Source organism: Castor canadensis, chromosome 12 (assembly GCF_047511655.1).
Source record: "Castor canadensis chromosome 12, mCasCan1.hap1v2, whole genome shotgun sequence".
NCBI lineage: Eukaryota > Metazoa > Chordata > Mammalia > Rodentia > Castoridae > Castor > Castor canadensis.
In genome coordinates, this window is record NC_133397.1 from 113395674 (window position 1) to 113421850 (window position 26177).

The 26177-nt window shown below is 49.1% G+C and overlaps 1 protein-coding gene and 1 long non-coding RNA gene across 7 annotated transcripts; one reads left to right on the forward strand and one right to left on the reverse strand.

Annotated features, from left to right (window-relative positions):
• Positions 1-1375: 1375 nt before the first annotated feature.
• On the reverse strand, positions 1376-12216 carry LOC141414941 (uncharacterized). Its single transcript, XR_012439950.1, has 3 exons — positions 12111-12216; positions 9243-9283; positions 1376-3578 (listed from the first exon to the last, which is right to left on the reverse strand). It is a non-coding gene; the product is annotated as an uncharacterized lncRNA (long non-coding RNA).
• Positions 11692-25540, forward strand: Kcna2 (potassium voltage-gated channel subfamily A member 2). Of its 6 annotated transcripts, XR_012439949.1 has the most exons (4): positions 12256-12380; positions 13879-14214; positions 14659-22178; positions 23151-25540. XR_012439949.1 is itself a non-coding variant. In XM_074050793.1 (3 exons), exon 3 carries the CDS (start codon positions 14822-14824, stop codon positions 16319-16321), a length of 1500 nt encoding a protein of 499 aa, XP_073906894.1. In that variant the 5' UTR covers positions 11692-11766; positions 13879-14214; positions 14659-14821; the 3' UTR covers positions 16322-25540. The 6 variants fall into 6 exon arrangements, 5 of the variants coding, with proteins under 5 accessions (XP_073906894.1, XP_073906892.1, XP_020031167.1 ...); XM_074050793.1 differs by lacking the exon at positions 12256-12380 and adding an exon at positions 11692-11766 and having other exon boundaries at positions 14659-25540; XM_074050791.1 differs by lacking the exon at positions 12256-12380 and adding an exon at positions 11838-12048 and having other exon boundaries at positions 14659-25540.
• The last annotated feature ends 637 nt before the right edge of the window (positions 25541-26177 follow it).

Below are 26177 nucleotides of genomic sequence, written 5' to 3' on the forward strand. Positions count from 1 at the left end.
AGACAAGACTGTGGGCAGCTATGCCTGGGAGACAGGGCTTGCTTACCTTGATGAAATGACATTCCCACCAATCTCAGTGCTCCAAAGCTCAACAGGAGAAGCTGGGAGGGGTGGAGATGGTAAGCAAGGAATTTCTGGGACCTGTGATTGCTGGACACACCTAGGAACATTTAAGGTGATTTCTGTGACACTGGCCTCCCTACACAGGGGCCAGAGGGAAAAAGAAAGAAAGAAGGAGAGACTGGGATGTATAATGTGTGAAGACAAGGACATGCTAGAGATGTCAAATTTGATCTGGGGCTAAATTCTAATAGAAATCTCCTGACCTTAGGTAAGGTGCACCCCAGGTTAGTGCAGAGTCTCTCTCTCTCTCTCTCTCTCTCTCTCTCTCACACACACACACACACACACACACACACACACACACAAAGAGACACACATGCAGACACAGATCAAACCACTCTGCTCGCCAGAAGCTCACCAAGTCCCAGTTGTTGGCTGAGTTCAGGGGAAAGCTTTGGGGGGAGGTGTTGTCAGGCAGAAATCTAATCTAGAAACTGTTGCTTCAGTTTCTAGATTCTATATTTTTAGAATAGGGAAGTATGGGGGGGTGTTGTAAGAGATGTGACCTCAGGTGACTGGAGGTGCTGAGGTTTGGGGCTTGACAAATAGGTGGGAAAACTTATTTTAAATTCTCAAAATCTCACCTGCCCTGTTTAAAAAGTCCCCAGGACCTAGTTGCGGCAGAAGGGCGGGGAGGTGGGGGGTGCCGTTTATGCAGGGAGCCAGGTACTATTGGTTCAGACACCTGCCCAGCGGTCCCGCACTTCGCACCTATCCTGGGCTGCGTGGGTGTCTGATGGCTTCGCCCTCCCAGGTGGCTGCAACCCGAGCCGCAGTGTAAAGACGCCGCTGGATGTGGTGCCCTCTGGTGGCCAGCGGCTGCTCATGCAGCTGGTCCTTTCCACCTTCTCTGGGCAGACCCGACCTCCTTCACAGAGAACCCGGCATGGGTGTAGAAGCAGATTTCACCAGGGCAAGAGAGCACAGGTCAGGTTATTATCACATACAGGCTATTAAATGCTTCCTATTTTCCAGGCACAGGGCTAAAATAAGTATTATTAAACAGTCTTTTATTCATCCTCTCCATGTTTCAGGCATCTCCTAGAAAGTAATGTGTAAGCAGAGACCGCTTTAAAGGAGGAAGGGTCATCAGATGTGGTGGCACACGACTTTCATCCCAGTAGTCAGGAGTCTGAAGCAGAAGAATCTTGAGCTCAAGGTCAACCTGGGCTATAAAGTGAGACCCTGTCTCAAAAATATTAATTAATTAATTAATTAAAAGGGAGGTAGTAATGAGAGTATTTGGGGGTGGAGCCTACAGGGAGTGGGGACAGTCAGTGAACAAGCCATGCAAAGGGATGTATTTTCTGGGTTTGAGCACCATTGAGAGGGCAGCTGGCCCAGGTCAAGTGAATGGGGGAGGGTAGTTGGAAATGAGGTCAGAAAGGTATCCAGGGACAGATGGGAGAGAGACTTCTAGGCCACAGAAGGCCTATGGCTGTGGTTCTGAGGGCATGAACAACCATTGGGTTTTGAACAAAGGCATGACCCGACCTGGTTTTGTTTTTCTTTTATCTCTCTGGCTTCTGCAAGGGGCCCGAGTGGAAGCAAGGAGGCCTGTGAGCAGCCCAGGTCAGCAACGAGAGGGTCTGATGGCAGGCTTGTTTCACTGAAAGAGATCTGACATCTCATTCAGAGTATAGTGTCAAGTAGAGCGCGCAGGAATGGCTGATGGGTCAGTTGAAGGCTGAGGACTGGGCATCGGGCCTGAGCAATTGTGGAGTTTTGCTACTTAGATGGGGGAGGCCCAAGTGTGGGGGCATGAGAAAGAAACAAGAATGTGGTTTGGGGTGTGCCAAGTCCAAGCTGTTAGACTCTCAGTACTGATGTTAAGTTCAACTGAGCAGACCTCTCCATTGCCTTCTGCCTCTTCTAGGTTTCTTTCAAACTCTCCTGAGTCTCTCTCACCTGAGGGTCTCTCTCACGCTTTCCCCTTCCTTCCCTCCAAAAGGAAAGCCCACCCACAGCAGCAGTTCCGAATAGAATGCAGAGGGTCAGTGTTTTTCCAGAGCCACACAGCAGCTAAGTGGCAAAATGGGAGAAAGTCTGGATTCTAGGCTTCTCAGACTTTCCCAGGAGGAATTAGAAGAGGAGGAAAAAACTCTTTTCTCACCAGCTGATAGGGTCCTTTCCATGTGGCATGGAACTGGTCGTACATTAAGAGCGTGTAGTCCTGTGCACCCTGTCAATGAGCCGGCAGGACCCTACCTTGCAGGGTGAGACAGGTCTGATCATATCTGAGCACCCATCCCCTGATGCCTGTGGGTTCATCTGCTCTCTAGTCAGTGAGCTTCTTGAGGGTGGGCAGCCACCTTGCCTCCTTCTTCCCTGTGGCTCAGGGGTTTTTCTACCTCTCAAACCTACTTCCCCTCCCCAAGGCCCATGTCTGGACATTGGGTCTCAGCGTTAAACCACAGTCCCCTCTGCCAAATGAATGAAAGGGAAGGACAAAACTACTTTGGATGAAACTCCAATGAACCTTTGTCAGATTCCTTTATAGTATTATTTTTAACTCTACAGATGTCACTAATCAATTATTTATTCCTGCCTAAAATACAAAGTCCTACTCCTAATGTAGTGCAAACATGGACCCTGAGCAGGGACAAAGTGGTATCCAACCTTGCCAAGTCCTCCTGTGCTGGGAAGGCAAGGGAGGGGCACCTTTCCTCTCCCTTCCTTCCCTAAAGTCTCCTATTGGTATTCTTGTCCCTTCTCACTCCATCCACTCTGCCATCTTTGAGGATCTCAATCTCCCCCATGGCTTCAAATACCCCTCCATGATGGCCCACAAATTACCATCTCCAGCCCCCAATCTCCCTCTTAAACAACAGCCTCACATTGCCATCTGTTCAGCTGACAATAACACACCTGTTACAGCGGCCCCACACCATATGGGCTCCATCTCCCCAGTATCTTTCTGTATCTTCTTTACCTCCATCATTGTTTCCCTCTTCTGTACATTTTGGTAAATGGGAAGACTTGAGTCCTGACCTCTCTCATCAAGAGAAACAACCCCTCCTAGTTTCCTGATCCATTCATTATATTTCCATTATAAATTTCATTACAAATTACATTACATTTGCTAAGTTGTCTCTCTGAAGTATAGGCTGGAGCCTGACATTCTCCCACCTAAAACCCTCAATGGTTCCTCATTGCCTCCATGACATAAAAGATCCAAACTCAGCATGACCCTCCTCGCCTTTCCCAATCTTCCCCCAATGACCTCTCCTTTGTCACTGTGTCCTTCCAGGCTGTTGGCTCCACTCTTGCTGTATGGCCCAGTGTTCCTGGGACAGGGGGTCTTCTCTGTGTTCTGAAGTCCCCTTACCCTGGAATTCACTCTTCCACTTAGGCTTTTGCTTTGCAAATATAAGTTGAACATCCAAAAGGTTCCAGGCACTGGGGATTCAGGAGAAAACACCATCCTCAAACTCCCTCCTTGTGCAATTTGTATTCTAGTATTAAGGAAACAAGACAGTAAGTAACCAGGCAAGCAGTAGCAAATTGGCAGGAAGGGGCACATAACATAAAGCCAGATGCAGCGTGGTAAGGCACAAGGTGATGGGTACCACTTAAGATAGGCTGTTCCAGAAAGCCTTTGTTCAGGCAGCAAATGAATGAATGAAGTGAGACATACAGATTTCCCATCAGAATGAACAAATCCTGAGCCAGGTGTAATGTGTGTCCCTGTAGTTCCAGCTACTCAGGAGGCTGAGGTGCAAGGATCACTTTGAGCCCATAAGTTGGAGACCAGCCTAGGCAATATAATGAAACCTTGCCTCAAAAAAAAAAGCTCAAACTCCCTCTGGATATTCTGCTCCTTCTTAAACTCTCTAATGTCATCATTACCTGGTTACTAGTAACGAAAGTTACTTTGCACCCTGTAAGCTTTGGTGTCTTTATTTGTCCAATGGGAATGAAAATTAAGTACCTCCCTCTGTTAGGTATTGTCCTTCTCGCACAAGCCTTAGAGAGGAGTGGCCCTTAGACCTGGTCCCTGGGTTCCATTGTGGTCCTCTTACGAATCACACCACCTTCATTGTGATCTAATTTTTTTGAGCTAACCCTCTTTCTTAGAGAAAGAACTTTTTATTTCCTGAAAACTCACAGAGCTCGGAGACAGTAAAGCTGGAAGAGAAGGGACGTGGTTCACAGTGTACTGTCAAGGGGTTCCACTGTCTGACTTCCAGTCCACTCCACACTGTGCTGACCTGGCACCATGACCTTGACCATGACCAGATAAATCTAAGGGTGGGGGGAGGCCAACTGGCAGCTGCACCCTCAGTCCCTCATCATCCTAGAAAGTGATGCCTGCGGGAGGGGCTGCAGTCACACCTAGTCTTCTGGAGACTTTCAAAACTGCCTGTTAGGGAAGCCCTGGCTTAACAGATTCTAGTGTCCAGAGTTCAGAGAAGAAAGGAAGCCCTTTGGATCATGAAAAGTCCTTAAAACTTGGCTCTGTCTAGGCCCAGAGACCCACAGGAGTTGTGCACCACATCCCCAAGAGAGAAAGAAATTCAGTTTTGTCTTTCTCTGCATTGGCTGGACCCTTGCCCCTTTTACCATCTTCCTTGGACATTTCCCTGTACCTCTCCCATATGGCCGCTGGGTGGCACTGTAGAATGATCCTGGGATTTCAAGTGAAAAGCAGGTTCCCCAAGCCTGGTTGGGAGCTCCAAGAAGAAGTGGAAACCCAGGGGTCCTTCCTCCTAGATGTCCTAGAATCCCCAGGCACTCTTCTACTCCCAAATCATCTTCCCTCTGCTTTTCCAGAAGCGTATTGGCTCTTCAGGACCAGGAAAAGTGCCAAGATGTCCAGACTTCCCTCCTCCATCCTCTTCCTTTCCTTTTCCCTGCTTTAGACTAGGTCAGAGAGGCTAAGTCACTCCAATACCAGATCTGAGTTTCCTGGACAAGCCCTGCTACCAGTCCACAGAGGGCTCCTTCCATTCAGCAAATGTGTCCTTCTTACCTGATACTTCTCTACCCAGCCTCTCACCCAGCTAGTCTACATTCTGGGGAGGACACACCAAGTGCCCAGTGGCAGGCAGGTCTCCACCCTCTCCTCAAAGATTCCTCTGGTTGCCTTAGTCCACCAGTTGTGCTCTAGAGCCAGCCAGTCTTCCTTGTATATACTCAAACCTCTTTCTGCCGTGTGAGCCCGTTTTCTCCCATGGGGACTCAAGAGTGGAAGACTCCCTATGCTCCCTAGTGATGGCTTTTGCTGGACTCAGAGAATGTCACTAAGACGCACTGAGCATCAGGTTTGCACTGCTTTGAATTTTCACAGGGCTTGTTTTCAAAGCGATCTGGCATTTCCAGAAGTCCTTCCCCACCTTTTAAACAGGAACTGAGCTGCAGTGGAGGAACTGCTGGTCTGTGGCTCAGAGAAGCCTGGGTTCAAATCCCAGCTCTGCCACTTACTAGAATCATGTGCCTTGAGCTCAACCTCTCTGAGCCTCAATGTCTCTCAGTAAAGCAGTTACCTTCAGAGAACTAAGGATGCTCGTGGAGATTAAGTGACCTATGACCATTGAGGGGTTCCCGTTCCTTAACCAAGTAAAGTCAAAGCCAAAGCCATCGATATCATGTAGCCCCACTTTCCCATTTCATAGATGAGAACACTGAGGCCCAAAGATGAGACATGACCTCTCCAAGGTCACCTAGAAATGGAGTTGAAGACAGAACTGTCAGGCCAGGGTCTTCCTGTATTCTCAACTGGATTCACTTGTTTGCTTTATTCCTTTTCTCTACCAGCCAATAGCAGAGGAAAGGAGAGGAGAAGGGAGGGGGTTAGAGTAAGGATGGGCTTAGATCATCAGTCTTGTTCCCTGGACACTGAGAATCAGTGTGTGTCAGGCTACATCATGGTAGCAATGATACCCACCTCTGAGCTGACTAGTCCCTGCCTGAGTAGAGGCGTTCTCCTCTTGGAACCTTGCTGCTTGGCGCACTCAGAAGCTAGAGCAATCTCAGAGAAGGGTCAGGGTAGTGCAAGGCAAGGGGAGACAGTGACACTGGGGGGCACCAAGGTGCTATGCATCTGTAGGAGTTGGCTGGTTCACAAACACTGTGAACGGTGGGGGCAGCTTCTGTGTCTGGTCTGGACCAGACATGAGGATGTAAAGCCAGAAGAGGCTTGGCCTTGCCCTTGGGGTACCCACCTAGTAGAAGACCACCCGGAACCAAGACAGGCCCTTCAATATTTGATGTGACAGGCTTGTGTGCCATGTATACTCAGTGGATAGAAACCAAGGAGCGGGCTGAAGGATGTGATGAGTCAAGTGTCAAGTCACTGGGTGACAGGGAAAGCATTCTAACTGAAGGGCTGCTAGAGCCAAAGCAGGAAAACCTGGAGCCTCTGGAAGCTCACATTTCTTTCTTTCTTTCTTTCTTTTCTCCCTGCAGTACTGGGAATTGAACTCATGTTGTCATGAGTTCATGAGCAGGTGCTCTACCACTTGAGCTACTCTACCAGTCCTTTGTGCAGTGGTTATTTTTGAGATCAGGTCTCACTCATGCCCAGGCCAGCCTGTAGCAGAATCCTTCTTTTGTGCCTCCCTGTGTAAGCAGAATGACAGTGCACACCCACTGTGCCAAGTCATTGGTTGAGATGGGGTCTCACAAACTTTTTGCCCGGGCTGGCCTCAAACGGTGATCCAAAGTAGCTAGGATTGCAGGCTTGAGCCTCCTACACCTAGCCCAATAAACTTACATTTCTTGAGCCTTCCCTGGAGCTCACTAGGAAATGCACAATGTCTCATTTAATCTTTGGAGCAAGAACTGGGCAGGATTATTCCTATTTGACAGTTTTGAACCTGAGACTCAGAGGGGGAAAGTCCCCCACCTGAGGTCAAGCAGCAAGAGCCAGGAATCCACCTCAGGCCTGTTCCACTTCAGGTCTTAGCCTAACCCATCTGGTTTAAGCCAATTAGAGCCTCCAGCGCAATTTAATGTGTGCCAGTATGGGCTTCTGGAATGGGGGCCAGGGTTGGGCAGGGAACCATCATGAAGGACTTTCCTTGCCTTTCAGGAAATGTAGGTTGATAACAGCTACAGGGAAACAAATAGGAGCTAAAGAGGTGACCTGATCTATTGGCACTTTAGAAGGATTAGTGTAGCAGTTGTGGGGAGAAGAGAACAGAGGGAAGCCAGTCTGAAGGCAGGGGTCCAGGCACTGCCTACTGGTGCTGAACCAAGGCACCAGAGAGAAGAGGGAAAGGGTGCCAGAGAGAGTGCTAAGAGCCCAAGACCAAGTAGTTGGCTGGATGTGGAGGGTGTCCAGTGGAGGACTGAGCTGATAAGGACTCCCAGGTGTCTGGTTTGATAGCTGGGGCAGTGGCAGTGTCTCTCACAGCACAAGGAGCATGAGAAGAAGCAGGACGGGGAAGTAGAACCCATGAGAGGTCTGGTCAGAAGTCAGAGCACCAAGGGAGACAGCCATGGCTATCCATCTGGAGTCAGCTGTCTGAAGCTAGGGTGAAGGGGCAAGGTGGGTGACCTTTGCTCCTGGCTCTGTCCTGCACAGTCAGCCAGCCCATCATGTGGAACCATTGTCACTATGAGTGACTGGGACTCCACACAGACTTCAGCCACAGAGGAGCCCACTGGGGAGTGTGCATTGTCTGTCTGAGGAATACATCCTGCCACCCTCAGAAGCCACTTGAGTCATCACAGCCTCAGAAAGAGTCCTGAGTCAGAAAAGCCAAGGGACAGTGAGCATGACACCATCTTCCACAGGGAGGTGACATCACAGGTGATCCAAGGGGAGGGGACCAGAATACCAAAGGCATCTGCCCTAACAGCTCACTATAGACCACCTAACTTTGATCTTCAATAGAGAAGATTTTGGGGCCACACTGAGGGGGATGATGCTGCAGGTGGCTGACAATGTTTGCATTGGACAGGCTCCATTCTAAGTGCTTTACATTCTAGCCACACAGTGAAAATGCACTGTAGGGAAACTAAGTCACAGAGTCAAAGTGAGGGAAGCTGAGATTAGCCCCTAGACCTGCTGACACTCACAGCTGCTTCAACCATGATATTTAACCCAAAGGTGTTATCAGGAGGGGGCCTGACAGTAAGACAACCATACAGTGCCTGCCACAGAGCAGCAGTGTGACCTGTAGGAGTGGGCTACCCTCCTCAGCCAGTCCCTAACATATCCTATTGGGCCAGTATTTGCAGTGCAGTAAGATGGATGTACAGCAGCATCCATCAAGGGAAGCCAAAGCTCGGGCCTTTGCACAGGAGCCCCTTGGAGGCAGCTGGGCTCAATCTACAAAGCTTCTTGTAGGAAACTGACCTTGACTTCTAAGTTAATTAGCAGACGTCTGAGATCAAGCGGTCACCAGAAGGAATGTCCATGTGACCCCCAAGGGAGTTCCTTCATCAGGCATGGTGCACATCAACAGGACATAACCACAGCAGCAGTGACGACCATGACCGCACAGTGGACTTGGCCGTGCTGCCCAGGCGTTTTGCTTCTCCAAATCTGTTTGTATGTTCATGTTCACCTGCTCACTGGTCCTAACAAATGAGATCTTAATACACACTAACAGTGCATGTTAGTCTTCTTGCTTCTGTCCTCCTCCTTCCTTAACATCCGATGAATAAGACAGGTAGATGGACAGAATGCAGTCTTTCCAAGGTCACAAATGAACATAGCACAGCAAGGTCAAGTGAGTGTCTTTGGGTCACACAGCTTTGCACACTAAGACTGAAACCCAGAATTCAGCCCTAACTAGATGCTCTGCCTTGTACTCCCCTTTAGCCAGGCTGAGCGCTGCTTAGCCTGAGGCCATGCAGTTGTGGAAAGCATTAGTAGGGTTGCTCCTAGAACTGGTACACAGCACAAACTTTGGGTCCAGACCCCAATTCCACAACCTCAGTCCCTGAGTCAATGTGTGAATAGTTAGCCACTGACACCAGCACCAACGCCCTTCTAAAACAGACCTCCTATCAGGTTGGATGCCCCCCCAAAAGCCATGTGGGTGTGCCTTAGGGATCTTCAACATCTGCTGGACTGAATCCAAGTGGGGACATATGCCCAGAAACCTGGCACCGAACTAGCAGAGTGGCATTGTAAAGAGACACACAATTTTGAGTTTGGTACCAACCTTGTCATTTACAGGTCTTCTCTGAGCTTCAATATCTTGATCTGTAAAACAGAGACAATGACATCTTTTCAAACTCTGACTGGCTGAAGGCATAAAGTCAAATAACCTCTAGGGGACTGTTAACCATGCTCCCCTGCCCAGCCTGCCTGTGGGCACGGGAGTGTGCCACCACGCAGGTGAGCCAGCCGCTACAGGAGCATCAAACAGGGGTGGTGCTCATGCCAGGAAGGAGAGTGTCAGCAGAGAAGGGAATCATGCAGTCTTTCTGAGTTCATAAATGGTGATGGAGAAGTGGAGAGCTGCTGTTCCCTTCTGTCCCTTGGTGTGGGAATGGGGTGCTCTCACTGTCAGAGTCACAAACTCTTCTTTTAAATGACCCATCTCCCTATAGTGGTAACCAGGACTCTTCCCTCTGAAGGCAAAACCTGTCCCCCAGGTAAGAAAAACAAAGCGCGGAAAGGAGAAGACTTGGAAGGGGGATTTCACTCTGCCCAGGGAAGGGATTAAGGGAACTCCTTGGCTGTTCATTTGGAGCTAAAAATAAGAATGGTGTTGTCCGTGAATACAAGCCTGCTGGCTTAGCTTATCGGGAAAGCTGCTTGCCTGCCCACTCCTTGTAACCAGTGTCATCCTTACCACCCTGTAAAAGTAGCTTTGTTCTCCCATTCAACAGATTGGGAATCAGGCTCAGAGAGTTTCAAAACTTGCCCAGTGTCAACTGGGAATATGGTAGTGGGGATTGAATTTAGGGCCTTGCGCTTGCTAGGCAGCCACTCTTCCAACTTGAGCCAAATCCCCAGCACTCATTACTATTTATTGCAATGACACAAGATACCAATGAAAGTACCTTTCCGGGAAGGCGCATACAGTGTTCCTAGACAATTCTCATTGTATTTCTTCTTCTTTTTTTCCTTCTTTAATTTTTTTTCATTGTTGTTCACACTTAGGTCAGATTTAAAAGGGAGAAGGAGGATAACCTACCCCTGAGGCCAAGTGAGGAGATCAGAGGAAAATCCCAAAGAGGGAAATGAAATTCCAGGCTGCCCACCCCTCATGAGCAGGGTCCTGGGGTTGAAGGGTACAAAAACCTGATTCAAGTCCTAAGGCCACTGCTTCTTGGTGTGGGCAGGTTACGTCCTCTCTCTCTGACTCTGTTTCCTTTTATAAAATGGTACTGGTATATACAGCTTATCACAGGGCTGGGGATCCAAGGTTACACAGGTTAGCGGTACCTGATACATGATAAACATGTGCCACCAGCTGGAACCGTTATTAGTTCTTCCTCAAGGGCTTTTTTTCTGTCCACGTCTTTTGTTTTAACAACAAAAAAAGCAAAGAAAACATACAGACACAAATGGATAATTTGATGGACTTTGGTCACATGAGAACCTAGTGTGGCAAGTAGGAGAAGCAGGGTGTGGTCAGGGGAAGTTTCCAGGAGTGCAGGGCAGGGTTCTAGGGGACAGTTCTGTGAAGGGACAGGGAATGACCGAGACCTCAGTGAAGAAAGTAGGAAGCAGAGAGAACAATGCAATGTGTGAGTAGAAGCGTAAGTTGGACAACAGGGGTAATGGACAGCTTCACAGAGCAGCAAAGCACAGAAACCATTATTTATTTACTGAGTGTCTGTTGGGTGCTAAACCCTTCTCCAGCAACAATCTAAGCCTCACCACACCTTGAGAGGGTTACCTCATTTTTCAGTAAATTAACTCACCTCATAACTGGAAAAGATGTAGGCCTGAGTCTGGTTGGCTCCAAAACACTCAAGCCAGCCTCTAGCTAGGATATTGCCAGCCCATCTTCAAAGGACCCTAGGCCAAACCATCCCTGCCTTAGAGTCCCCAATCATCCTCCAAGCTCACTAAAGTCGCTACCCTCCCAGACTACACCCTGAAGCTCTGGGTAGACTCAGAGTCTTAAACAACACTCTGTAGACTACCACTACAAAATGACAGAATCCTGCAGAGAAGGGGAAACAGAGAGGGGGTCCTCTGAGCAGGGAGGGTCCAGCAGGAGCCTTTCCAATTACTAGATGCCCTTCTGAATGCAGAGGTCATTGGCTACTTCCAACAGATCTCAAAGAAACTGTTTGGAACACCTGTCCCATGTTCCAAAGAACAGAACTGGTAGGGGCATGGGGTTTTTGTGTAGCTTCCAAAACCAAAGTAGACTCCCCCATCTAAGTGGAGGATAGGCTGGGCTTCCTAAACACATTCTCCCATCCCAGGGTGCTGGGAGCTTCACTCCCAAATTCAGACGACGCCATGGGCCAGCTAGTTTACTCAGGTCTGTGAGAGGGTCCGCCTTGTAAGTAATTGGCCTTTCCCAAGGGCAATTGCTTGTCCCTCAGCCTTCCGGGGGGGTTTCAGGTGGAGGAGGGAGTTTGGGACGCTAGAGGCCAGCCCTGCAGTTCTGCTGTCCCTGCGGCTCCTCCTGGTGGGGGCAAACACAGCAGAGAGTTTGTGCCACCCTGCGGCCAGGCCTGCACCTGCTGCATTCCCCAGAGAAGCCAAATTCTTTCTGGGTAAGAAGAGCGAAGTAGGCAGCAGAGCTGGAGGAGGGGGCGCGCAGGCCAGAGAGCGCGGGGGTTCTGGGGTCCACAGATCCTGTCTGGTAGCATCTTAATAATAGCTCTTTCTCCCGCAGGACTGGATCCTGCCTCGGGCCTGGGATAGCTGCTGTATTGATTGTTTCCTTCTTGCCTACTTCATTATGTTGTCAGGAGTCTCTCCTAAGCGCGCAACTTCGGTCCCCTCCATTTCTCCGGGCCCTGGCAGCACCCACTTGAACTTGGCACCGGGTTTTGGTTAGTAAACTGGGGTGTCTTCCTAGAGGGGTGGGGGCTCATCCCCGGGGTTCCAATCGCACCTCGTCGGTTCTGACCCCCGCCGGTCCCGGTCCCTTTAATTCGAGTTCTCTGCCGGGCCAGGTGCGGCGCTGCGTGGCGCGGTGCGGCGCGGTGCGGCTGCGGGCGGCGGCCGGGCGCTCTGTACGCGCCGCCCGCGGGACTGCAGAGCCGGCTCCCGGCTGGCCGCCCGCACCCCGCCGCCGCCGCCGCCGCCGCATCCCGCTGCCGGGATTCTGCCGGTACTGGCCATCACCCAGGAACATGGAGGCTTCGGGTGCCCATCTGGAAGGGTAAATCCGTGTCGGGGCTTTGGGTTGCGCGTGCTGCCTCTCCAGCTGGGATGCGATGCCCAGAGGGGCTTCAGGGCACCGGGCGGCGCAGCCTGCAGCGCAGCTGGCTCAGGCTGAGCCCGGGGCGGGAGAACCCGTGACGACCCGTGCTGGCTGCCGGAAGGGTCCTGGACCCGCACGAGCTGGGTTTGGGGGTTTCCCCTGCAGAAGAAGAGTGCACGGAATGGGTTCGGGGACCCTCTATGGTGTGCGTGGCACAGGGCGGAGGGCGCAGAGAGGAGCTGGCGGGTGATGGGAAGTGCAGCTGACAGCATAACCACGTCTGGTAAATAGCGCGCGTTGTAGGATCCGAGTCACTTGGGTCGGCGGGATTGCACTCGCCTCTGCAACGGGATAAAAACGGCTTCGTTGCAGAGAGGGGCTTTTCCCCTTCGCTGGGGGTCCGTGCCTGCCGCGGATTCCCCGCGCACAGGAGGAAGCTAGATCAGGGGCAGCAGCCTGGCGCAGTCTATTCCCCACCCCAAAGCTCAGGTTCCTGTTTCTTAAGTGGAGATGGAGCCTCGGTGGTCCCTGGGCTTTCACTCGGGCCCGCGGCGGGAGCCAACCGCACCGGGCAGGAAGGAGTTAAGGTGGCGCTCTTGTCCTCGGCCCGCTGGAGGGTCTGTTCCACGGCTCTGAGCCAAGCGCAGAGCTCGCCAGCCGCCGGAATCCCGGCTGGAGCCCGGGGCTATGGGGAGAGGGCTCAGACCCCTCCCCGCCCTGGGGCCCGCAGGATTGGGTCGGCAGGGGGCCAGCCCGGAAGCCAGCTTCCTCCAGGCTCACCCTCTGGCTGCTGCCAAGCCGCCTCGCAGCCAGGCAAGCTGGGCGTTTGTTCTGCGCTCCCTGCCGAGGACATGTGAGGGATTTTCTCTTGAGGAGAAATCAGTGGTAGAGCGCCTGCCTAGCTCAAATGCCACCCGGCTCACAGGGAGGCCCGTGGCCCAGGGATCCCAGAGGGAGAGTAAGTTCAGAGCCAGCCAGCCAGCTTTCTGCAGAGGAAACCTTGCTGGCTTGTGGGGTCTCCCTAGATGAGCACTAAGGAGGGTGTATGTTGGGGAGGAAGGGGTCCTGCTTCTGTCAGTGCTTGTAGTCAGGCTGCAGAGAGGAAGCCCTCCCCTTGGGAGGTGTGTGTCCTGGTTGGTGGGGGTGGAGAGGGTGCTTTGCGCAAAGTCCCTCCTTGATGGCAGGTAGGATCTAGGGGTCTGGATTAGACTCCTGGAGAAGAAAGCTCAGCTCAGCCTGAAGGCTTGTTTCTGGAAGCAAGTATTTCAAGCTGGTGGGGATGAAGGCTGCCCAGAAGAAGCTGGGTGGCTGCAGGGTGGTTCTCAATCATAGGCACCACAATGGAAGGTGGCCTTGGGGGCTTGTCACTTGCAGTGAGAGAGCTACCAGAGCCCTCTTAAATCTTGGCACCAGCTGGCTGCAAGCCCTGGTTCCACCTTGCTGCTGTGTTTTCTAGGCAACGTCACGCTACCTGAGGACAACCAGGAGGACCCCTGCTTTTGCTAAGCTGCTCATCTTGCCTCCTTCCTTCCAAAGGCTCCAGAGCCAATGCTGCTGTTCTCAAGTACCGCATGACCCTGGCCAGGCACCCCACTGCCCCTGCAGCCCAGTCCAGCCCTAGAACTCACCTCCAGGACCTGGAGCCTGCCCTCCTGCCCAGAATGACTCACCATTATTTCTAGCTCAAGTGAGAAGACGTGATGGGGAGTTGGGCTACTTATTTGTGCATCTAGGATTCCTCAGCATCTGATCAGCTTTGCAAAGAGAGAGCCTCAGGTTCCTGCCTGGTCAGGTAAATCAATCTGTTGTTTAATACCAGCCATGTGTTGAGTCACCAGGGTGGTGTCAATGAGGAAGACTCAGGACCCAAGATCCCCCACCATGGATACCTCCCAGGGTATAGGTATTTGCAAGACCTTAGTGCAGTGCCTGGGAAAGGGTCCTTCCTTGCCAACTCAGGTAGAGCTATGCCCCAGGATGCTGTGTGGTGCAGAGAGGCCTGTACCAACCACCTGCCCCCAGTCTAAGACTTCCTTGAAAGATTGTTCCCCGTTCCCCACAGATCCCCAGACAAGTTACAAAGGTGAAAGTAAAATTAGGTAGTGATGGTGGTGGTGGTGGTCATCTTGTTTCTGAAATAAATTGGCTGAGAGCTAGGAGACAGCCAAGTTGCAGCAAGCCAGTGCCAGGCTACCAATGTCAGTGTCTCATGTCCTCAACTGCCTCTGTCTTTCAGCCAAGGGAGGCTGTCTCTCCAGCTCTCAGGGAGCTCACGGAGCTCTCCTGCAGCAGTGCAGGCCAATGCTGCTGTGTTTCCTGGAGCCACTAGCAGCACCCTGAGCTCCCTGCCACCAGGCAGCTGGAAGGCGTAGTGTGAAGCGCTCCTCTCAGTCCTAATTATGACAGTGGCCACCGGAGACCCAGTGGATGAGGCTGCCGCCCTCCCTGGGCACCCACAGGACACCTATGACCCAGAGGCAGACCACGAGTGCTGTGAGAGGGTGGTGATCAACATCTCCGGGCTGCGGTTTGAGACTCAGCTAAAGACCTTAGCCCAGTTTCCAGAGACCCTCTTAGGGGATCCCAAGAAGCGGATGCGGTACTTTGATCCCCTTCGAAATGAGTACTTTTTTGATCGAAATCGCCCTAGCTTCGATGCCATTTTGTACTACTACCAATCTGGGGGCCGGTTGAGGCGACCTGTGAACGTGCCCTTAGATATATTCTCTGAAGAAATCCGGTTTTATGAGCTAGGAGAAGAAGCGATGGAGATGTTTCGAGAAGATGAAGGCTATATCAAGGAGGAAGAGCGTCCTCTGCCGGAAAATGAGTTTCAGAGACAGGTGTGGCTTCTCTTTGAATACCCTGAGAGCTCGGGGCCTGCCAGGATTATAGCCATTGTATCTGTCATGGTAATTCTGATCTCGATCGTCAGCTTCTGTCTGGAAACATTGCCTATCTTCCGGGATGAGAACGAAGATATGCACGGTGGTGGGGTGACCTTCCACACCTACTCCAACAGCACCATTGGGTACCAGCAGTCCACCTCCTTCACCGACCCTTTCTTCATTGTGGAGACTCTCTGTATCATCTGGTTCTCCTTTGAATTTTTGGTGAGGTTCTTTGCCTGTCCCAGCAAAGCCGGTTTCTTCACCAACATCATGAATATCATTGACATCGTAGCCATCATTCCCTACTTCATCACCCTGGGGACAGAGCTGGCTGAGAAACCAGAGGACGCCCAGCAGGGCCAGCAGGCCATGTCCCTGGCCATCCTCCGTGTCATCCGGTTGGTAAGAGTCTTTAGGATTTTCAAGTTGTCCAGACACTCCAAAGGACTCCAGATTCTAGGTCAGACCCTCAAAGCCAGCATGAGAGAATTGGGCCTCCTGATATTCTTCCTGTTCATTGGGGTCATCCTTTTCTCTAGTGCTGTCTATTTTGCCGAAGCCGATGAGCGAGATTCCCAGTTTCCCAGCATCCCAGATGCCTTCTGGTGGGCAGTCGTCTCCATGACAACCGTAGGCTATGGAGACATGGTTCCAACTACCATTGGGGGAAAGATAGTGGGTTCCCTGTGCGCAATTGCAGGTGTGTTAACCATTGCCTTACCGGTCCCTGTCATCGTGTCTAATTTCAACTACTTCTACCACCGGGAGACAGAGGGAGAGGAGCAGGCCCAGTACTTGCAAGTGACAAGCTGTCCAAAGATCCCATCCTCCCCTGACCTAAAGAAAAGTAGAAGTGCCTCTACCATAAGTAAGTCGGATTACATGGAGATCCAGGAGGGAGTAAACAACAGTAATGAGGACTTTAGAGAGGAAAACTTAAAAACAGCCAACTGTACCTTGGCTAACACAAACTATGTGAATATTACCAAAATGTTAACCGATGTCTGATTGGAAACTATTAACATAACTCACAGCTCCACAGGACTAATGCAGACATTGCATAATAGCCTGCATTGTAGTCAGTGTGTTCTACAGTGTGCATCTGATTCTGCATGGAAAGCAATAGTCGTGCCAGTGACTTTTGATATTTGATTTTTGATTTAGAACACAGAATATCTATCATGGCTTTCATGCAAATCTTCATCACGTTGACTTACGGGTTTCCAAAGATAAGAGTCACCTATGGAGCCAGGATTTCAGAAAGACACATCAAGGCCACTTATATCCCATACACATTCAACCATATTAGTGCCACCCTTCCTTCCTAATTAAATGTACACAACACCTGGGAGATATGCTCCCCTCCCCCTCCCCTACCACCCCACTCCAGCCCACCTGCCCCTCAACAGAGGAACACCATCATGGCTTAGCTTTAAAACTCTGGTGGCTATTCAAAAGGTCATTCCCTTTTTTGTATTGAAAGGAACACACAGTCCTATGTGTCAGAATTACTATCTGTGTCATAGGCTGAGGTTTGTCAACTGCACTTACCAAGTAGATACTCCAGAGGCCTGTGTTTCATAATGGGAAACGCTGCATTCTGCTTTCTCTCTGCAGTGTCAAAGTGAGGGAAGCCCGGGGGAGGGACAGTTAGTGTGATCAAATATGAGTTGTCAAGTTTCACATTTATTCCCTTAGGCTTCGGGGAGAAGCTACCCAACCAAGGGACCTCTCAGCTTCAGATATCACCATTTTTGCAGGCTTCGGGGTCACAAAAACATGTCTGATTTCTTTGTTTACACTGGAGTTTGCAGACATCTGCTTTCCTAGTGATGTGGCCCAGCTATACTGACACTGCAGTGACATTTACCAGTGATGCCATTGAGCTGCATGGGTGTTCGTTGCATGACTCTTGATATTTAAAACACAGGAGATAACCTATTTTCTTAGTAGTCTACACAGTATTCATATTTAGAATATTAATAGCATTGGGATGGTATCAAACTAGGGGTTTTTTTCCCATTAGAAGGCAAAAGTCCTCCATCAGGAAAAGAAAATAGACTATTTGAAATGGGGAACCAAAACTTCTGGCCCTCCAGCCCACCCATCTCTGTTCTTTCAGTGGGAGTCCAGATCTCTGTGAAGCCAGGAGAACAAGCAGGGAAATTAGAGTCTAAACACTCACAGAATATACTTTAAGAGTTAACTGAGTCATAGGCAGAACTGCACAGCTGACCAAAGCATTGGTCTGAGGACATGCAGGTCTGTGGATCCAGTGTAGATAAATATATATTGGGTAACTCTCTCTCGTGTGTTCCTCTACTTAGCTAGCTACAGACAAATTGCATTTGAACATTGTATGAGCTTATGCAATATTTTTAACACAGGGCAATTTATGCATGTGTTTGACTATGTGCACTAGAGTATATATATATATGTATATATATATATATATATATATACATGCATGTGTGTGTATATGTCGATACACACACACACACACACACATGAATTCATTCTCTGGAGTTCAGGTTCAGGAACAAATCCATTGCTTGATGGGTTTGTCATGTAAGAAGCCCAGTGGGTTCATTGGTAACCCCACTTGGCCTGGGTTTGCTGCCATTGCCTCCAACACTCCAGTCTTCATGGATTCCTAGACATTAGAATTGTCTTTCTGCCCTCCATGTGCTGCAGCTTCAGTTTCTCATGGCTGAAGCTTGTCTTACTGAGTGCACAAGGGCCCTATGGCCCTCACAGCAACAGCTGTCCTGGGCCAGACCCATCCTAGGCCTCCTCTCTACAGTCTATCCCATTAACCATCTTCATTACCATCTTCTCCCACCCTGTTTGGTTTTCATTGTCTTTTGTCTCTTCATCTCACTTTCACAAACTTATCCCTAGAGAGCCAGAGTGGATCCCTTGCTTTGAAACCAAGAAGTCATACTCTCTGGGATCAAATCCCACTCATCTGGACTTAAAGGGAGCCTCCTTTTTGTGGAAATTTCTCAAGTCCAGGACCAAGGGATAGAGTCCCTAGATAGAATGATCCAAAGGCATCATTGTGATGCCTCAACTCTCTCCCTCATTAAACTGGTTAAAAAAAAAAAAAAGAACCAAAAGACAAGTAAAAAATTGTCCCCTCCCCCCTGAACAGGTAAGTAGTGAATGAGCACTGTACAGCCTAGAAGTAGAGAACAGGTTGGCCCTGGAATAGGTTGTGGGGTATTGCTTTTGCCTCACTGAACTGGGCTTCTTTGCCTTTTGACACAGTGGTTTAAATTTCCCAAACTCAGAAAATCATGGTGGTCAGGCTGTCCAGTGGTGGCTCCAGTCCAGGCCTCACTATCAGCTAGTTGGCACCTACAGTCGTTTTCGGGGGCGGGGCACCAGCTCAGGGTGCTAGCCCAGGGTGCTCATTAGTTCCTGGTCACCTGCATCCCCAGGTGTCTGCAGGGTGTCCCATGCCCAGCACAAAGCCTCTGTGCTTCTCTTCCTCTCCTTCATGGGAGATGGTGCTGAATTGCAAGACATGGGATGGGAGGGGCACAGACTTTTGGAGAACAGAGGGTTAAAGCAACCCATAATTGAGGCCTGCATTGTGGGGAGTAGATTAGATATGTAATCCTATCTTGACTTGGTTCACACATGCATGCACATCTGCCACAAAATAGATGGCATGTCATTACCACACACAAATGCAAACATGCAACATACATGTAAAGTACATACCAGCACAGACATACAATGTGCTTACAACACAGAACATTCATTCCATAAAGACTCCCATATCCATGTATAAATACACAACCTGCAACTCAGATGCAAATACACAAAAACTACACAGATAAAACAGATATCCATACATACAAAATACACAAAGGATACTTTGCTATCGTTTCTGCACACAAAACACAAACTCAGCTTATAGTTACACTAGACACACAAAATGCAGCGTATGTGCCCAAGAACACACAATGCACACAAAATGCAGATATTTATTCAGATCCATTATTGTGCCTCTGGGTCTATAAATTCAGGGGCACAAACAAAAGTTCAAATTTAATCACCTTTCCCTAGTCCATACCAATATCCCTCAGTATTCTCCAATTCCTCTAGTCTTTCCTCTCACCTCCAGTTCAATCCTGAGAAGTAACCCCTGAGATTTGGTTAATAAATAGCACAGCAATGTCATCCTATCAGCATCCTTGGTGCAGGGTGTGATGGCTGGCAACCTGATATGGACCTCCTCATCATGCCCTTTCCTTCAAAGCAAATCTACAGGCAGCCCAAGGAACCAGGCTCCCCGGCTCCCATTATCTGGGATCTCCAGATTCAGCCCCACTCTTTTAAAAGCAAAGATGGCTCCAGAACTTGCAGGATCTTAGGCCCTGATCCTAAATGCCCCCAATGTTCTTTGAGTGCACAGGTCTTATTGCCCCTCCCTCTCCAGCAGCTTTGTTGGCAACCAGGTCAGAAAACTGAATATATAGACTTGCCTCTTAAAATGAGCCACCTTTAATTGCTTGTGGCATTTCACTTGCTCTTCAGTACAAATCCAATAAGGTCAACTTCTGATTCCCTTCTATGAGAGTTCAATTCTAGGTATATTCTTACCCCCTGGCCAGGGCCCCCAGAGAAGGCCTGTCTTTCATTCAATTGCTGTGCCTTGAAGAAATGGCAAACCAATCCAGCTAAGTAAAATGTGATTAAAGACATTAACCAAAGGTTTTATCCTATATTTTAACACCAGATTTAACTACTTTGTAAGATTTCCCATTGTGGATTACCCTTGGACCAGCTGAGGAATAAGTGTGTTTTGGAACAGGATCATCAGGCCTTGGATCAGGCATGTTCTCTTCTCCTGCTGTGGTCCCAGGTGTGTCTCTCCTTTCCCGCCTAATGAGGGTCACAGCTCCTCCCTGCTCCTGATGATAGCAGGGATTGGACACACAGGTCCAACACTTATGCTGTTGGTGCAACATGGTAGGTCTTGTTTCTAAGCCTAAATAACCAATTTTCTCGTTAGCTTCATCCGATGCTTCTATGGGCTCAAACTTTCAAGAAAGTTGGAGTTCGGGGAGGCTGGAGAGGAAGAGGGGAAATAGAGAGATTGTTAGAAAAGAACTCTCTGAGTTAACTTTGCAGGAGCCAATTTTTCATTAATTAATGAAAATCTAATTCAGGAGGCCAAATTTAGTTAAGGCTCTATACTTCCCGGAACATCAGTGGTGTTTGATACACCCTTTTCCTTCTTCTCTGCTTGCCTCTGTCTCACTTGACTGGGCTTTTGAGGATAGCACAGGCATGTCACCAGGAAGTAAGACCTTCAAAAGGGGCCCCCAGGGAGTGTTCACATGTGGAAAAGGATCCCATGCAAATTAGGATGATGTGAGTCCCCAGCCTGAATGTCCATGTTGATGGGGCTTCCTGGGAGCCCAAGGAGTCTTGTCCTGACTCCTTTCCTGGATCCTTTCATTCCATTGTAATGGACCTTGGCCAGCCTCTTCATGGGTGGTCATGAAGTAACAGTATCACCCTCTGTTGAGACAAGGCAGCACCTTCTGAAGAGCCTCGGGCTGGGACTTCAGTGCTGCCTGCAAAAATGGAAGGAAGGGGAGGTTGACCTACCTCCCCCAAAGGAGACTATAGGACAGTGTGTGAACTGCACATGAGGGTGATACCTTACCCCCTGTTCCTTGAGGGGAGCACAGGTCTCGAACCCTACTCTCCTGGGGCCCCTTGTCCTAACAACCTGCATGTGGAGACCGGCTGCCTGGTCTGAAAGAGCTGTAATGTCCAGAGACTACTGGTTACACAGTGGAGGTTCCTCTGGCCTTGGCAAGAGTATTCCTTGCCAGGTTTGAACTCATGTTCTTAACCTCATTAACATAAAGAGCCACATGAGTTGCCCAGCAGGGAGGTGAAGGTGAATGCCGGGGGCTCTTGTGCCCATCATCTCTGTACCCTCAGACCTGACCCTTGTTGAGACCAGCCCCTGTGAAGCGGCAAGTGGGGATAGGTGGAGGTGAGGGATCCCTTTCCAGCTAGGGTAAGTCTATTCTTCAGACTAACCTCGTCATTTTCCCCTTCTTTCTGCTTCCCTTCCCACCAAAGCTCAGCTCCATCTCTCATAGTTTGTGTTTGAATATTTTTAAAGAGGAAAAGTGCAATAAAATCAATGTGACTGTTTTCTTTAGCAATAGCTCTTTCAAAATCTTGCTCTCAGGACTGAAAAGCGATAGATAGTACCTGGATTATCAGATAACGCCCATGATTTCTGGGCATCCCGTTCACAGTCTCTGTAGTCCCTTCTTCCCATATGTTCACATGACTCCTGTCCTCTGAGGTCTGACTTCCTTCTGGAATGGACACATATGCAGAGGTGCAGCATACACACAAGGAGCACTCACAGGACAGTGTTGTTAGTCTCTTTCCTGTGTGTGTGTGTGTGTCTCTCTGTCCATCTCTCCCTCTGCCTTCCATTTCAGCTCACCATCACTCAGTACCCTCACAACCTCTAGGCACTGAAACCTTAAATTCGAGTGACCTCACACCAACCCATCTTGTCGACTTTGTGTCATTCTGGAAGGGTGTAATGGAAGCCCGCAGGAAAGCGCTTACCAGTAGATAAGAATAAAGCATCCTCAGCCATTACAGAAGATCATTTCCATGCACTAAAAGCCATTACTTGATCCTTTTGCAGCCCCTCCCCACCTCCCCAGGGAGATGGATATGAGGGAATGTGGCCTGGAGCTTTGCACCTGGGATCAATGGCCTGGGCAGATTTGGGAATTGCCCTCTGACTCTCCTTCACAATAGGCTGATTTGTTCAACCCAAGGGACTGGATGAGAGCTACAAAAAGAAGTGAGTTCTTGTGGGTTTGGGTAGAATCTGTGGGCACAGAAATGGGGGTGGTTAGGGAACATTAGTGTAATAAGGACCTCACCACCCACTGAAGTATGCACCTACGCAAATATCTGCATACATCATCAGGGCCTTTGGAAAAGTCCCCTTGCCTGAAACATCTGGGAGGCTGAATATTCAGACTAGAAAATCAGGAAGGCTGACAACCCCAGGGGCCCATTCCATTCCTTCTGAGTCTACCTTTATACACATGTGTACAGCCCAACCTCAGTTAAAAACACGGGAAAACCTCAGGGAAGGGAATGTCCTGGTTGCTTTGCAATTCTGGTTATTTGAGTGGGAATGGAGACACGTGTGGTTCACCTTTGTTGTTGAAAAGTAGTATTTCCTAAGTAGGTTAGTACAAACTCTCCTGCCTCAGTAAATAGAGTATCTGGAGATGACAGAAGACCTTGCATTGCTCAGGGTCAACCTTCTAAACCTCAGTGCTTGGTGTACAGAAACAGAGACATAGCAGACCAAAGAGACAGGCTGAATGATGCTGGCTGCAAGACAGACCTGGGGCTTATCAGATAATGCCCTTGCTGTCATTTCCCTCTGTCTATTGAAAGTATAGTAAGAAAATAATTCTTGTCGATCAAGGTTTTGGGTAATTGGTCCTGAGTTATTAGAGGTTTTCCATATATACATATATCTGTGTGTATATATATGTATAGTATATGTATATATGTATGCCATGATTTCAAAATTTACACAAATATATATTGACCAATCCCCTTAGTTTCACAAGTGTGAAATAAATTTGGCAATCCAAGGAATAAGCTGCATTTACTTGAATTTTTTACATGAACTTCCTTTGCATTCTTTCCACCTCTCCAATTCTGCTCTTTTTCTGCATAGGGAGTTCTCTAGAAGGCATTCTTTCAAACAAAAGAACAGGCTCCAAGATCACCTCTTTCCTTTCCCTCCCAGGTGGCTGCCTGACTCAGGGATAAAAGGGAAGTGTGACCTAAGGGCCAGGTGCTTTATCCTTTATTCTGTCTACCCTGGATGGCTGTAACCTTATCACTGAGGACCAGAAAATAAAGCCAAACTCTGGGGGAGTGGAAAGTTTGAAGACTCAGCCAAGGGTTGGTCTATTTCACTTTCTTTTTGTCATTGGTAGTGATCTAGGTTTGAGTTGTGTGAGTTCTGAAAAGTAACATTTTAAATGAAGAACTGAAGATCATCTTTGCCCTCTGGGAAGTGAGATTTGTGGCAATCCATGGAATAGAAACCATCCTGTGGTTGATTCTGGCCAAATCTAGGTACCAGAGCAGCTGTAATCCAGCTGCCTCTTGGGGGATTGGCTATATCCATTACTCAAGAAACAGCTGGGTGAAAACTGAAAGACACCCTGCTCCTTCTCCATCTTGCCTGGCAGTCACGGGGAGAAATCATTTCTCTCAGCCTCACCTCCTGCATTTGACTATGTGCACTCAACCTGGATGGGATGGGGAGATTTGTCACTAGAATCTGAAGCAATTGAGGTGGTGCAGGAGTGTCTGCCATCTACCCAACACTCCCAGAAGGCCTCCAATCTGGTCAAGTTAGTCATGATCAGGTAATAGACGCCCTTAACTCAGACTTAGCCTGACCAGCTTGGTAAAATGGGGCAGTCAAGGCAGCCTGTTTGATGGTTGCTTCTTCCACTGCATGAGCCTCAGTATGGAAACTAATATAACTTCCTGTGCTCCTCTGCGCTCCTAAAATAGTCAGATATGTTCCAGATGAGTTTGCAGCTGAAAAGTTCCTGCATCATTCCACTGACGGGTGCATAGGGCAGGTGTGATTACACAATGATGTGGACAGCTGCTGCAGCATTTGGATAATCCAGGGCAGTGTAGATGCGGCTGTGTGCTAGGGCCTTTGGTAGCTACCCAAAGGACCCAGTCCTGGGTCTCTCAGTCCTTGTGAGAGGCCTCCAAGCCCTGCTTCTCCTGAAAATGACTCCCTAGACACGGACATCTTACTTGAGTGCATAAACACTCCAGGCTGTACAGAAAGCAAGAAGAGGAGCCAGAATGAAGAGAATAAATATTCAGGGTTTCACTTTGCTACCAGACAACATCCATGTCAGCTTAGGAAGTATAGGGCAAGGTCTTTGGCCTACCAGGTGGGGCTGGAAAGGAGCAAACCAGCTCCAGGCTAAGATCTGGAATAGAAAAGCTAGAAGAGAGGCCCGGCAAGGGTGAGTCTCAGCTCCTGAGGGTTTAAACATGCTCTGTGCTTGCCCCAGTTCTGCCTTCACGTGGGATCCAACGACCCAGTTTCCTTTTGTTGTTGTGCTTCAATGGTTCCTTCATTTGAAGGGCCCCAGGAAGCTGGAAAGTCTCATGATTGAGCTCCAGCCTGCTGAGCAAACAATGGCCCAGCCAAATTGGCCTCTTCCTGGGTTTCTGCATCCCTGCACCCCTCCCTCCACTGAGGGTAATCTTGGAACAGTCGGGATTAATGGTGCCAGCAACCAAGGAGTGTGCTCTGGTTTTCATTAGGGACAGAGAGGTAACACTCATGGGTGGGGATGCTGTTTTCATTTCCAGGCTGTGTGCTTCTGTGCTTACATAGGCTGTCTCTGGAGATTTTATATATATGTATATATAAAATGTGGAAATGGTCACTCACGTAGGCTCATGCAGCACAGACTCGAATTAGGGTTTCCACTGGCTTCCTTGCTGCTCATGCATGACTCTGCAGCTGCCCTCCTGTGTCATGTCTCTAATAATTGCTGAAAACTCAAAGAAAAAAAGGCAGATAAATTAGCCTCCTTGGGATCAATAGGAGAAGGAACTCCAAGGCTGATGGCAAAGCTTCGTAAGGATGATGCCATGCCGACAGGGAACTGGGGTCTCCATGGTGATAAGAGACTGGGGACCAATGGGAGCTGAAGGCGGAGCAGGACTTGTGGGGAGGACTCATGGGAGTTGGGAGTCATTTAACTATTTGTTTGCTTCATGAAAATTTAGACACCAGCTGTAACTGCATTGCACAGAATGTATAGATATTATCATTCTTGCTGACATACTCTGGAAGCTTTCGGCCCCACCAACACTGCCCCACCCAGGACTTCTGCAGCTGAGAGTTCCTGTGTCAGTAGGGTCTGATATTTGTACATAGGTTATACATATATGTGTACATATGTGCCTAAATGAACATTGCCTGTTCACCTGACCATGGGTGTACATAGACTTCATAGAGCTCCACAGTCTTTTGTAAATATTGACACAAGTAAATAAGTATATAAATATATATTACTGAGGATTTATTTTAACATCATTCTGTGTGAAATGAAAAAAATAAAATTTTTAACAGACACTGATGATTTCCACCCTCTTTCTTTGCCTGTTTGGATTATTGTCCCTATGAAATGCAAGTGGGTTTGCCTCACCCTTTCTCTAGTTTCCACAGCCATGAGGACCCAGCTGAAGACCAGGGAAGGACAGGAAAGGGCTCTGTGGGATGCAGCAGAGACCACCTTGGCTGTGCGCCCACCTGGCCTTGCTTGAGAGCCCTGTATAGACAAAGTGAAGCAAGGGCTGGCTAGGAGGGGAGTGTTGGAGATTTCCTCCCCTCCTCCATTACATCATCACTTCCTGTGTCTTTCATGGGAATGTGTGGGAAAGAGGGACCCAGTATGAAGAGCAAAGGGAGTCTGGGAGTCACTTAACTCCAGCAGCATCCACTTTTATAGGCTTTATTGTCCTCAAACCCAACCCCACTTCTGCCCATTACTGCTGGACCAACTAGGCACTTAGCTATCAAGTGAGAATGTCCACTGGGGCCTCTCAAAAACAAGAGTGGCTCAAGTGGTAGAGCTCCTCCTCAGCAAGCAAGAGGCCCTGAGTTCAAACCCCAGTAACACCAAAAGAGAAAAGAGAAGCATGCCTCCCTAGGTATGCAAGGCACCTGTTTGAAGAAAACACACACACACACACACACACACACACACACACACACACA